At 40.2% G+C, this 14,822-nt stretch overlaps 1 protein-coding gene across 1 annotated transcript in view; it reads left to right on the top strand.

Annotated features, from left to right (window-relative positions):
- The window catches only part of LOC122551024 (phospholipid scramblase 1-like), a 95,620-nt gene extending 81,416 nt beyond the window's left edge, over nt 1-14,204 (top strand). The window contains exons 4-7 of the mRNA XM_043692668.1: nt 2,108-2,265; nt 7,966-8,008; nt 10,734-10,954; nt 14,025-14,204. Of these exons, the coding sequence (XP_043548603.1) occupies nt 2,108-2,265; nt 7,966-8,008; nt 10,734-10,954; nt 14,025-14,204 (602 nt within the window). The remainder of the gene's footprint in view (nt 1-2,107; nt 2,266-7,965; nt 8,009-10,733; nt 10,955-14,024) is intronic.
- Nucleotides 14,205-14,822: the final 618 nt, after the last annotated feature.

Genomic DNA, 14,822 nt, shown 5'->3' on the forward strand with positions numbered 1-14,822 from the left:
ATCAAAGTTGAAACTTTATTGCTGGAACAGCACAGCAGGTCAGGCAGCATCCAGGGAACAGGAGATTCGACGTTTCGGGCACAGGCCCTTCTTCAGGAATCTTTCTTCAGAAAGATATAAGAGACCTACGGGGCAACGTTTTCACGCAGAGGTTGGTACGTGTATGGAATGAGCTGCCAGAGGAAGTGGTGAAGGCTGGTTACAATTGCAACATTTAAAAGGCATGTGGATGGGCATATGGATAGGAAGGGTTTTGAGGGATATGGGCCGGGTGCTGGCAGGTGGGATTAGATTGGGTTGGGATATTTGGTCGGCATGGACAAGTTGGACGAAGGGTCTGTTTCCATACTATGACATTTGTATGCACTGATCATAACCTGTTAACATTTTGGAAAAATTTAAAGATAAAAATACCAGACTGTTTAAATGGAGTTTGCCGCAGTCATTTAATTTGAAAATTATAGACATGGCAGGATGGGGAACATAATTGCCAATCTCACACTTTGTCACGGCTTTGAAGGCATGAAGGTGTTCGGTGGTGGAAGAAACAGACTGAAATGGACTTTATTGAATGTTTAAATGCTTAGATTCAAAGTAATGTATATGTATTGTAATATGCTAAAGCATAAGACAAAAGGGATTTTTAAAAAAATCCATTTTTGAATTTGATGAATCATTTTTTTAGGGCAGGGTGGGTATGACGATATTATGGCTTTCAAGGTGTACATTTTGCCATTTTATTAATCGAGAGGTTGAGACAGAGATGAAAACCTGTCTGTTCTAAGCCAATAAAATTAACAGTTTGTGAGGCCTTTTGGGTTTTTTTTCAAAGTTGAAACAATAGAAGCAGCCTGAATTGGTGGAGTCAGGCTCTTACAGAACTAGGGTTTCAGTTTAATTTCCATAAATTGTTGGGATTTTGAAGCTGCCATACATCGCTCCCTTCTGCAACAAAATGCCTGAGTTTACTCTCTGCTGGAATTTTCTCTGGATATTCTTTCCTCTGCTATGTCCGGTAAGATGGTGGTGGACTAGAGCTTCTCAGCCTGGGGCTCATCTGCTTTTCTTTTGTTCTGTTCTTTTTTTCCCCTCTCTCTTATCTAATTGTTTTCTCTCTTATTTTATTTTACTTGCATTTTGGTGACAGCATTGGCAGCAGTGAGTAGGTCCAGCAGCGTGGACTTGTAACAGCCCCATCCCCGATGCGGCTGTTGGGTTCCCAGCAGCTTCTGCATCATCGAGGTGATCCAAGCGCCGACTCACGGCTGCTTCTGTAGTGGCTGCGTCCAGTTAAGATTCAAGGCTGTTACGGCGAGTTTGGGCTGCTGCAATACCCGGCAGCATTGGTGGTGCCTGCATTGGCAAGGTCCATCAAGGACTCCTAGTGGTGAGGGTCTTGGTGGAAGTGAGATGGCATTGAAGCGTGGCGATGTTTGTTCCAGTGGCGGTGGCACAGCAAAGGAGACCTGTGCCTGGCCATCAGTCCCATTGTCCATGATGAGCACTTAACAAGAAGGACTGTAAATTGCACATTCTTTCTTGATTTCATTTTTCTGCCTTTTATATTCTATGTTTTGGTTTATTTTTCTGTGTTTTAAGATGGCGCAGGAGAGTGGCAACACTATACAACAGTTTTCACTGTACTTTGTAACAAAATACAAGTGACAATAAATAAGTCAAATCAAATCATGCACTGGAAGTACATTGCATATGAGACAATCTATTTTACTGATCTTGCCTTTGCCAAGGGTGTGTTTGTGGGATGTTACTGTATTGAAACAGTTGCTGTTTAGTAGTTACATAATCTATTATTCTGTTAACTTTTCCAATAGTGTTAAAGTCAGACCAATTTTTTTTTCTTTTGTTTGCATTTTAACTGTTGTGTAAGAATAAAATGTGTTTGCCAAAAGCCAAGTAGAGCAATCAGTCTAGAATGCAACACTAATGCTTATCTTTAAATAAGAAAGAGTTAAGGTCTAGGCTATCTCCTTGAGAAATTTGGAGGAGGTTTGGTCTGGTGCATAACAGCACACAAACTGCAGCAGAAAATTGCAAATTGCACTGATTGTTTCTTTGTTTCTCTGTTTGTGTGTGTGTGTGAGAGCAGGCCCTTTTGTACCTCAGCCAGGTTATGCTGTCTATCCTCCATCCAGTGCGCCTATGCTAACTCATCAAGCAGGTGGACCATCTCAGCCTCAAGTGCAGTGGATGCAAACCCCAGCTCCTATTCCTAATTGTCCACCTGGATTAGAGTACCTTACAACGGTAAGCAAGTGATATTTATGGTATCAATTCGTGCGCAGCCCTGGCTATTATATTACATTACAGCCATCACTTTTTATTGATATATAGGTTGGGTTTCTGAAAAAGCTAAAACCTAAAAAAGCTGAGACCTAAACAAAAAACTGAAGGTCTTTTCAAAAGTGAACCCGTAGACATGCTGAGCTCAAGTCTTCTAGAGAAACAAAACTTTGCTTTAAGGTCTGTGCACGATACGCAAAGTGTGTTTTTTTTAATCCTAACAGGCCTGAGCAGATCCAAATGGATCAGTAGTGTATCCTGGTAAATACAAGTCTGTTGGTGATTGTTTCCTGTCTGATTCTTTTCCTCTGCAAATAATTATTTTTCCATATCCATGTACACAATGTGATTGTTAATAATTGGGTGAGCCATCACAGGTGGTAATTATCATTCTAAATATTTCATTGATTTTCATTAAGCAAGGTGACCAAGATTTCTCATAAGAACGTAAGAACTAGGAGCATGAGTAGGTCATCTGGCCCTTCAACCTGTTCCGCCATTCAGTAAGAACATGGCTGATGTTTTCGTGGCCTCAGCTCCACTTACGCGCCCTCTCACATAACCCTTAATTCATTTACTGTTCAAAAAATTATTTATCTTAACTTTTAAAAACATTTACTGAGGAAGTCTCAACCACTTCATTGCGCAGGAAATTCCATAGATTAACAGCCCTCTGGGCGAAGACGTTCCTTTTCAATTCAATCCTAAATCTGCTCCCCATAACTTTGAGGCTTTGCCCTCTTGTCCTAGTTTCATCTGTCAGTGGAAATATCTTCTCTACTTCTGTCTTATCTATTCCCTTCATAATTTTATTTGTTTCTGTAAGATCCCCCTTCATTTTTTCTAACTTCCAATGAATTTAATCCCAGTCTCTCTTCATAAGCAAATTCCCTCAACTCCGGAATCAACCTAGTGAGCCTCCTGTGCACCCCCTCTAGTGCCAGTATATTCTTCCTCAAGTAAGGAGACCAAAATTGTACGCAGTACTCCAGGTGTGGCCTCACCAGCACCTTGTACAGCTACAACATAAACTCTCTGATTTTAAACTCAATCCCTTTTGCAATGAAGGGCAAAATTCCATTTGCCTTCTTAATTACCTGTTGCACCTGCAGACCAACCCTCTGTGATTCATGCACTAGGACGCCCAGGTCACTTTGCACAGCAGTATGCTGCAACATTTTACCATTCAAGTAATAGTCCTTTTTACTATTATTAACATTGTACTCCATCTGCCAGACTTTGCCCACTCACTTAAACTATCTATGTCCGTTTGCAAAGTTTCACAGTCCTCTGCACACTTTGCTCTACCACTCATCTTCGTGTCTTCCGCAAACTTTGACATACTACACGTGGACCCAACTCTAAATCATCAATGTAAATTGTGAATAATTGTGGTCCCAACATTGATCCAAAGAACAAAGAAAGTTTACAGCCCAGGAACAGGCCCATGGGCCCTCCTAGCCTGAGCCGATCCAAATGTACTGTCTAAACCTGCCGGTCAATTCCTAAGCATCTGTATCCCTCTGCTCCCCACCTACTTGTGCATTTGTCCAGACGCATCTTAAATGAATCTACCGTGCCTGCCTCTACCACCTCTGCTGGCAACGCGTTCCAGACGCCCACCGCCCTCTGTGTAAAGTACTTGTCGCGTGTATCCGCCTTAAAGTTTCCACCGCTCACCTTGAAAGCGTGACCTCCCGTTATTGAATCCTTCACCCTGGGAAAAAGCTTGTCTCTATCCACCAATGTCTTGTACAATTTTAACATGACTTGCCAGCTCTTATACTCAATACCCTGTCCAATGAAGGCAAGCATACTATATGCCTTCTTGACCACTCTATCCACCTGTGCCACCTTCAGTGTACAATGGACGTGCACTCCCAGATCTCTCTGCCCATCAACTTTTCCCAAGGCTCTTCCGTTCATTGTATAATTCACTCTAGAATTAGTCTTGCCTAAATGCATCACCTCACATTTGTCTGGATTGAAAGCCATCTGCCACTTTTCCGCCCAACTCTCCAGTCTATCTATATCCTCCTATATTCTCTGACAGTCCCTTATGATTTCTGCTACTCCACCAGTCTTCGTGTCATCTGCAAACTTGCTTATCATACAACAGTGTCCTCTTCCAGATCATTTATGTATATTACAAACAACAGTGGCCCCAATACTGACTACTGTGGTCACCTTTCTCCATTTTGAGAAACTCCTTTTAACTACTACTCTCTGTCTCCTGTTGCTCAACCAATTCTTTATCCACCTAGCTAGAAAACCCTGCACACCATGTGACTTCACTTTCTCGAATAGTTTACCATGGGGAACCTTATCAAACGCCTTACTAAAGTCTATGTATATGACATCAATAGCCCTTCCTTCATCTCTCACCTTGGTCACTTCCTCGAAGAACTCTATTAAGTTGATCTCCCCCACACAAAGCCATGTTGCCTATAACTGATGAACCCATTCTTTTCTAAATATAAATAGATCCTATCTCTCAGTACCTTCTCCAGCAACTTTCCCACCACTGATGTCAGGCTCAATGGTCTGTAGTTACCCGGAATATCCTACTACCCTTGTACAGGGGGACGACATGAGCAACCCTCCAGTCCTCCGGCACCTCACTGTATTTAAGGATGCCACAAAGATATCTGTCAGGGCCCCAGCTATTTCCTCTCTCACCTCCCTCAGTCACCTGGGATAGATCCCATCTGGTCCGGGATTTGTCCACCTTAATAACCTCTAGCCTATCCAACACATCTTCCCCACTTATGTCACCATGATCCAAACTAATCAAACTTCTATCTCTAATCTCAGCATTCATCATGTCCCTCTCCTCAGTGAACATTGATGCAAAGTAATCATTCAGAATCTCACCCATTCTCTCAGGTTCAACACACAGCCTTCCTTCGTTATCCTTTAGTGGACCAATCCTTTCTCTAGTTACCTGCTTAATTCTTATATAAGAATAAAATGCTTTGGGATTCTCCTTAATTCTGCTCGCTAAAGCTATTTCACAACCTCTTTTAGCACACTTGATTCATCGTTAAAGACGTCCTACTCTTCCGATTATTCTTCCAGGGCCTGTTCTGTTCTTAGCTGCCTGGACCTTATGTATGCTTCCCTTTTCTTCTTGGCTAGTCGTACAATTTCTCCTGTCATTCCCGGCTAATGAATCTTGCCCTTCCTGTCCATTGCCTTCAACAGGACATGCCTATCCTGCACTATCTTTAACCTATCTTTGAAAGCCTCCCACATATCAAATGTGGACTTCCCTTCAAATAGCTGTGTCTAATCCAATTTCCCAGCTCCTGCCTAATTTTGATATAATTGGCCTTGGCCCAGTTTAGTACTCTTCCCTTAGGACTGCTCTCTTCTTTGTCTACAAGTATCTAAAACTTACAGAATTGTGGTTACTGTTCCCAAAGAAATCCCCCACAGCAACCTCTACCACCTGACCTGGCTCTTTCCCCAGTACCAGGTCCAATATGGCCCCTTCCCTCGTCAGTCTATTGACATACTGCTTTAGAAAACTCTCCTGGACGCTTCTTACAAATTCTACTCCATCCAGACCTCTGGCGTTAAGTGTATCCCAGTCAATGTTGAGAAAATTAAAATCGCTCATCACCACAACCCTATTGCTTCTACATCTTTCCATAATCTGTTTACCTATTTGTTCTTCTACCTCACACTCACTGTTGAGAGGCCTGCAATACAGCCCCAACAATGTAACTGCACCCTTCTTATTTCTTAGCTCCACCCATAATGCCTCACTACTCAAGCCCTCCATAGTGTGCTCCTTTAGCAGAGCCGTGATATCGTCCTTGACCAGCAATGCAACTCCACCCCCTTTTAACTTCCCTCCCTGTCCTGTCTGAAGTGTTTATATTCTGGAACATTTAATTGCCAATCATCATGCCCTTCCTTCAATCAAGTCTTTGTGATTGCAATAACGTCATACTCCCAGCAACCAATCTAAGCCCTAAGTTTATCTGCCTTACACACTATACTCCTTGTATTAAAGTAGATGCATTTCAGGCCATAGTGTTTTTTGTGCTCATTTGCTCTCTGCCTACTCTTTCCTTTATTAATGGTATCTTCATGATTCTTACAGTCTCCAGTCTCCACCTCGCTGTCTACTTGTTTTCTCTTCTGGTTCCCAGTCCCCTGCCACATTAGTTTACAACCTCCCCAACAGCAGTAGCAAAAACTGCTCCAAGGACGTTGATTTCAGTCTGGTTCAGATGTAGACCGTCCATTTTGTACTAGTCCCACCTTCCCCAGAACCGGTCCCAATGTCCAACAAATCTGAACCCCTCCCTCCTACACCAGCTCCCAAGCCACGTGTTCATCTTGCCTATTTTTTCATTTCTACGCTGGCTAGCACGTGACACTGGATCCCATCCCGAGATCACTACCTTTGAAGTCCTCCTCTTTAACTTCTCTCCTAGCTCCCTGAATTCTTCTTTCAGGATCTCATCTCATTTCCTACTTATATCATTGGTGCCTATATGCACCAAGACAACTGGCTGTTCACCCTCCCCTTTTAGAATGCTCTGCAGCCGATTGGTGACATTCCTGACCGAGCACTTGGGAGGCAACATACCATCGGAGAGTCCCGTTTTCAGCCACAGAAACGCCTATCTACTCCCCTCACAATAGATTCTCCAAGACTGTGGCACTGAGTATTTTTCCAACCCTTCTGAACAGCAGTGCCCGCAGACTCCAATAATTCCCTGACTATTGGAAACAAGCTGTCAGCATCTACTCTATCAGGTCCTTTCAGCATCTTGTATACTTCAATTAGATCTGCTCTCATCCTTTAAAATACCAAATAGATCCAATTTGCTCAGCATCTTATCACAGGAAATTACCTTCGTCCCAAGGACTAATTTAGTGTAACTTTGCTGTACTGTCTCTGTCTTTTCTTAAATGTGGAAATCAAACCTGCACAGATTTTGAACTCACTAAGATCCTGTACAATTGTGACAAATTTTCTTTATTCCTATACTCCAATCCCCTTGTAATAAAAGACCAACATTCCATTTGCTTTCCTAATTACTTGTTGTACCTGCATGCAGGCTGTGTGTATTTTGCACCCAGGTTTCGTTAATTGCTGGTTTTCTCAGCAATTTCTGGTTTTGTTTCTGATTTCCAGCATCTGCAGTTCTTTGCTTTTTGTTTAATAATTTCCTGAACCAAATCACTACTTGCTTCCCCTCAGCCAGTTTCCTTTGACGAAGGCCTCAGAAATGGCAATCCATGCAGAGTGTTCCAAGTACAGTATGCTTTTGCTGGAGGCAAAATAATGCATTTCTCGAGTAGATTCTAACAAAACTGTAGTTATTCTTTTACATTAATTATTTAGAGCACTTAATAATGTAGTTAAATGCATTTAATAATTGAAATTTTGTTCCTGGATGTGCTATGTGATTGCCAATAGATCAAGAAATTATGTAAACTCATGGTTGCATTATGTTATGCCAAAATTATCATGTTCCATTGCATGACAATAGACATTAAAAATTAAGTGGAAACTTTACTGAAAGGAGATAGTAACTGTATGTGGACAATTGGTTATTTCTCTGTGCACACATTAAAATTGGACTTTAATTGAAATAAAGTCAAGGGTCTATTGCTGAATTGCAATCATTTTTTCTTTCACAGATTGACCAAATACTTGTTCATCAAGTTGTCGAACTTGTTGAAGGTGAGTGTAATTTTGATAGCAGGTAACTTAAAACAAAGGCTCCATTTTATGAGCTCCCTACCTCTCCATCCCCAGGAAATAAAGGATATTTGCAAACTGACTGACCTTAAAACAGAATGTGATGATGTTTTGTGGAAAACTTACCATGCTGAATGTGGGACTTCCATCCTTCGGGGAAAGGAGGTATTAGCTGAAAATGTGTTGCTGGAAGAGCGCAGCAGGTCAGGCAGCATCCAGGGAACAGGAGAATCGACGTTTCGGGCATAAGCCCTTCTTCAGGAATGAAGAGGTATTACCCTTGAGTGCTGCTAGCCAAACTGAATGGCAAGGAACATCAAAACGGATAGCAAGTCTTCTTTAAATATTTTAAAATAAAGAGAGAGAGAGAGACCACTGTGAACATGGACCCCTTAGAGAATTAGGAAATAATAATGGGGAACCAGGAATAGGCATCAGTCTTCATGTTAGGAAACACTAATAGAATTCTAAAGCTACAAAATAATCAAAAGGAAAAAGGAGGAGAAATTAATACAATCACTATCACCAGAGATAAAGTACTAGAGAAACTCATGTTGCTAAAGACTAATAAGTCCCTGAATCTGATTGGTTGCATCCTAGGATGTCAAAGGAAGTAGCTACAGAGATAAGAGATGCACTGGTAGTAATATTCTAAAAATCCTTAAATTCTAGAAGAGTCTTGGATGTTTTGATTTGGTGGGAGAAGAAGAAGGAGAGCTTGCAATTTTAAGTCAGTCGAGGTTCCTGACAGCAGCATTCGGGAGCCCTTTATGAGGAGGTGATGGCTTAATGGCTTTATTGCCAAATACAGTCACAGAGCTGTACAGCATGGAAACAGATCCTTCAGTCCAACTCATCCATGCCGACCAGATATCCTAAATGAATCTAGTCCCATTTGGCCCATATTCTTTTAAACCCTTCCTATTCATATACCTATTCAGATGCCTTTTCATGTTGCAATTGTACCAGCATCCACAACTTCCTCTGGCAGCTCATTCCATACATGTACCATCCTCTGCATGAAACAGTTGCCCCTTAAGGTCCCTTTTTAATCTTTTCCCTCTCACCTTAAACCTATGCCCTTGAGTTTTGGACTCCCCCACCACAGGGAAAAGACATTGTCTATTTACCCAATCCATGCCCATCTGCTTTTATAAACATCCATAAGGTAACCTTCAGCCTCTGATGCTCCAGGGAAAATATCCCCAGCCTGTTCAATGTTTTTCTTATAGCTCAAACTTTCTAACTTTGGCAACATCCTTGTAAATCTTTTCTGAACCCTTTTCAAGTTTTACAACATCTTTTCTATAGGAGAGAGACCAGAATTCAACACACTATTCCAAAAGTGACCTAACCAATATCCTGTACAGCCACAACATGACCCCCCCCGCCGCCACAACTCCTCTATTCAATGCACTCACCAATAAAGCCAAGCGTACCAAATGGTTTCTTCACTAACCTATCTACCTATGACTCCACTTTCAAGAACTGCACTCCAAGATCCCTAGTTTCCCACAGAATTCCAGGGTACACCTGATCTGGTCCTGGAAATTTATCCATCTTTGTGTTTTAAGATGTCCAGCAAAACTATTAATCCGGATACCCAGGCAATGTTCTGATGATCTGGGTTCAAATCACTTCTAGGCAGATGGTGGGTACTGAATCTGTAATTAATAAACTGTTGTTGATTGTCAAAAAATTATTTTTTTTCACTTTGAGGAAGGAAACTGCCATCCTTTTCTCATCAGGCCTATATGTGACTCCAGACCCACAGCAATGTGGTTGACTCTTAACTGCCCTCTGGGATATTAGGGATGGCCAATAAATACTGGCCTCGCCAACAGCATCCTCATGCTGTGAATGAATAAAAAAAATGCATTTCAATGTTATGCACATACATTAAGTAGTGATGACTACAGCTCTACCAATGGCTAGCACTGTCTTCTCCATGGGAGTTAAAACATGAGGTGTACCTCTTGCTGTGTTGTTAGTCCTAAACTCTGATTGTGGACTGCCTTCCCAAAAAATAATAATTCTTCCATAATCAACAACCACTGCATAACCTAGCACCAAGCCAGGGTTGCGATTCCTGCAGATAGTAGCTAAAAATGTACCTTGCTTTGAAGCATCATTTAGTAAAATCTATCTTTTTTAGTACCTGAATTCACTCTGCTGAGATGTTGGAGTCATGTTGGGTGTACTGAATGTATAAAACATTAATTTTAGTACAGATAAATACACATGTATTTATACACTACACCTGCAAATTTAATCCCATTTTTTCTGAGCGCTGGGTAGAATTTCTTCAGGGATTCCTCCAACCTCTGACAACAATCCAAAGAAATGGTGACGTTTTTCCACTTTGCAGTGACCGTCTTTTGTTACAAGTGGGTGATTGGATGAACTACCAGGGGTATTTGAGATGTGTATATTCAACACCATTTGAAGGCTGGCAAGTTTTAAAACCAAGATTGGAAGTTAGTCTAAACTGTAACAGTGTGTCAGATTTCAGAGGTCTGAGTTTCTTTTTCAGTCCTGAACTACATTAACTGTTTACCAATTCATTTGCAGATATGTATTAGAAATGTTTCATGATATCTAACTTCAGGCCTGGTATGTTGTTTATTCCCAATGTCGGTAAATAGCAGTAAGTACTTTTGTTTTCAGAATGCTGGATATTAATGTATGGTAGTGTTTTATTTTTCAGCTTTAACAGGATTTGAGACCAAAAACAAGTATGAGCTAAAGAATAGTTTGGGCCAGAGAGTTTACTATGCAGTTGAAGACAGTGAATTCTGTAACCGAATATGTTGTGGGTCTAATCGAGCATTTATTATAAAGATTTTGGATAATGTTGGGCACACCATCATGCACCTTGTTCGTCCTTTGGGATGTGGTTCATGTTGCTGTCCTTGTTGTCTCCACCAGGTGAGTGAATACCAATTGAACTGTTTTTTGTATCTGAATCTGTTTCTGTTCGTACACCCTTAACATTACAATCTTTTTGAAAGCTATTTGCAGTTTTTGTGATCCACCACATTTACATGAAAATGATGAAATGTTAAACATAGCTGTTTACTAGATTTTGAGAGTTTGTATCAAATTTGGGTTTCAAACCCCATTGTCCCAAAAAATGTACATATGTTATAGTGTGCATTTTTAATAATACCCAGAGCATTATGCGATAATATGCCATCATGTAGAACACCTTTGCCTTGTCACTTCTCCCTAATTGTATTATTGTTGCCTGAAACAGCTTTAATGTTGATGCAATTTATTAACTGGACCCATAAAGAAAGTGCTTCTTCTACATTGTATGAATGGGAAACTGACACTAAATAGTTTAACTTGTTTAACATTGTCTTTGGAATTGTGACAAACTAGCCAAGCTAGTGTAAATGGTCAGACCATTTATAAATAAGACATTTTCCAAGCTATTGGTCTAAATAGCTTCTACCTAAAACACTGGAACATTGTCCATCTATTTCCTTTCCAGGAAAAGCAGAACAAATCCAGTCTTGCCAATTATTGTCCCCTCAGTCCACTCTCAATTATGAACCAAGTGATGGAAGGTGTCACTGACAGTGCCATTAAGCAGCACTTGCTTAGCAATAACTTTCTTACTGATGCTAAGTTTGGATTCCACCAGGATCACTTGACTTCTGACCTCATTACAGCCATAGTACAAACATGAATAAAAGCAGCAGAATTCAAAAGATAATGTAAGAAAGGTAACCCACAAAATTGCAGTAGCTCTAACAAAATTTAAGTCAATGGAATCACGGGGAACATTTTCTATTTGTTGAAGTCAACAGAGCTGACATATTAGTTACACAGCAGAGGACTTCAGTGAATACTGGACCACAGAAAAACGTTATTACAAAGGCATAGTATTGAAGGTGAATCTCTCCTTTGAACTGCCGCAATCCATATGATGTAGGTACACACCTAGTAATGTCAAGGAAGAAATTCCAGGACTTCAACTCATTTATCATTGAAGGAACAGTGATATAGTTCCAAGTCAGAATGGGTTTTGGCTTGGAGGGAAGCGTCCATGTGTAGATTTTGTATCTTGTTACCTTTGTACCTAAAATGGTGCATAAGTGGTGACTTGTAAGCTTTTTCACTGTAAGCATGTGAGTACATGCGACAATAAATCCAATTCACTTCAATATGGTGGTATTCCTATGCAATTCTGCTTATGGCCTTCTAGATGATAAAGATCATTAGATCATAAAATCTTAATAAAAGGAGCAGCTGTAAAACATTTAGCATGATAAACCTGCACCATCATTCAATGTTTCAGCCTAACTGTGCCCTGCCCCTCATAACTGATAACTTCCTTTGAATATATACAAGGCCAGTTAGACAATGACCCTTCAATAAGCCGACCTCAACTACCCTCTGCAAAAGAGAATTCCAAAAACCCATGTCTATATGAGAGATGATGTTCTTTCTGTCTTTGTCTTCTATGGAAGAATTCTTATTTTAAAAATGTGTCTCCTAGTTCTAGTTTCCTTTGAGGGAAAACAGCTTCTCAGGATGTACCCATTCAAACCCAATCAGAATCCTATAAGATACCTCTAATCTTCTGAGCCCCAATGTGAGTTTGGAAGGTGCTGTTGAAAGAGGCTATGCAAGTTCCTCTGGGAATATAAGCACCTCATATATATCACATTCTGTGATCATTGTGCAACAGTGGTGGAAGAAGTGAATGATTGAAATGGTGGGTGCAGTGCTAATCAAGCAGCTTGCTTTCTCCTAGAGGTAACTGAAATTTTGGTGTTGATGAGCTGAAGTCATTCAGGCAAGTGCAGAGCATCCCAGCAAACTGCCTACTTGTGCCTTTATGCAATTATTTTGAGATTAACTGCAAACATTCTAAAAATATTAAGGAAATTAACATGATGAAGCGCATTGTGTACTTACCATACTTATTCAGAAGGATGTATTCAACTTTGTGTTCAGCACAAGGTTTTGCCACAGCTTTCAACACTGGAACTTGCTGTAGTTTTAATAAAATGCCTTAACACATTACTGTACATGGAAATAATTGCACTTATTTCAAATGTTTTTCATAAAGTTGTATTGAACAATGTTTCATCCAGAGGTTTCAAAGTTTGTTCTTGGTGAATGCTCAAAATCTGGATTTTCTGAAAAGATTAATTGTTGTCCTGAGGATCTCTTGATAACATTGATCAGATCTTCATTCTTTCCATATCATTCTTGAAATACTGAATTAAAAATGTTTTTCAAACAACACTTGAGATTAGTGAAGTTGTAACCTTGCTTGTTATAAATGTATAGAGCATTGATCAGTACAGAACTTACTCAAACATTGAATGTAAAAATGTAAATCTGTGCACTTTTGCTGGTTTTCAATTGATATTTAACTTATCACCCACTTCTTACAAAATGCATAGAATTTTGTTTCTGAATTCTTTAGAAAATCCAGTGTGAAGGGATAACCCCTCCAGCACAGGACGCTATGAAAGATAGCCAAATATGTATAAAAATAGAATAATTCAAGAATATATTGGCTGTATTTTGCTCATGACAGAATGCGCTGAGGGGAAGTTAAGGATTCCTTTAGTTTGTGGTCGCTGGCAAAGAATGAGCTAGAGTAGGAGATTATGATGTCTTGCATCAATAGCATTACCCTGGAAGAAGATAGCACATTTGAAGCATAGAAATAAATAGAGGGAGAAGTTCAATAATAAATTATGATATCAATTGAATTAATTTTATGAATCAGATTGTAATTGGAGCAAAGTACAAATAGAAGCCAGGGGTGTGCAAAAGGAACCTTGTTTAGTTGGTGTTTCATTGATGGGAACATAAATACAGCTAAAGATGGGTCCTGAGCACTTTTTTTTGCCGTTTTGTTTTCTAACTCATTTTATAATTTTGAAATATTATCCCTGTTTATTCTTTCAATTTATTTTAACATTCAGGAATGTGTCAGCAGTTTCGTATATTTGTTTCATTTGCTTTGCAGATGGAAGTTCAGGCACCACCTGGAAAGGCTATTGGTTACGTTGTACAGGAATGGCATCCCTTTATACCTAAATTCAGCATCCAGAATGAAAAACATGACACAGTATTGAAAGTGAAAGGTCCCTGTTTGGCATTCAGTTGTCTGGGAGATGTAAACTTTGATGTAAGTACAACAGGATAACTCCGATCTTTCCGTGACCTTCAATAACAACTTACACAAAAGCAGATAAACTACAGCTATTGCTTCATTCTGACATTCACTTCTTTGTTTCTCTAATGAAGTTCTACTGGTGTAACTGAAGATTTGGAGGGGAGGGGAATTTTAACCCTTCACAATGGGCAGGAGAGGTTGAGGCAGGGATGAGGGAGCAGAGTTAGCTTTGTTTTTAAAAATGTGCAATCTGCACAAATTTGTTCCTGATGAATCTACTTGCAGTGTAACTATGGTGGGTTTGAAATGTCTGAATAGGCCCATAATACCTATGCTTTGGGACTTATTTCCTCCGATTTTGGGAGTCATTTAAATGTAAAGACTGCACCAAGTTACCCGAGGCAAGAGAAACTCAGCAGCTAAAGGCAGGAGCTGCCATAGCCAGCAGTAAATGATTTTGCAACACTGTTTGAGGACTAGGAGCAGCAGATGGGCTCTCCTCACTTCAATCTCTCAAGCAAACCCTGTGACAGGATCTCTTATTGCCTCCCTCCTTGTTGTTGCTTCCCTCCAAACATTTCTAGTTCCACTAGCTCCAAAATTTCTTGATTACTGTGGAGTTCATTGTTGAAAATTGCTCGCTCTACT

This window comes from Chiloscyllium plagiosum, chromosome 6 (genome assembly GCF_004010195.1).
Source record: "Chiloscyllium plagiosum isolate BGI_BamShark_2017 chromosome 6, ASM401019v2, whole genome shotgun sequence".
NCBI lineage: Eukaryota > Metazoa > Chordata > Chondrichthyes > Orectolobiformes > Hemiscylliidae > Chiloscyllium > Chiloscyllium plagiosum.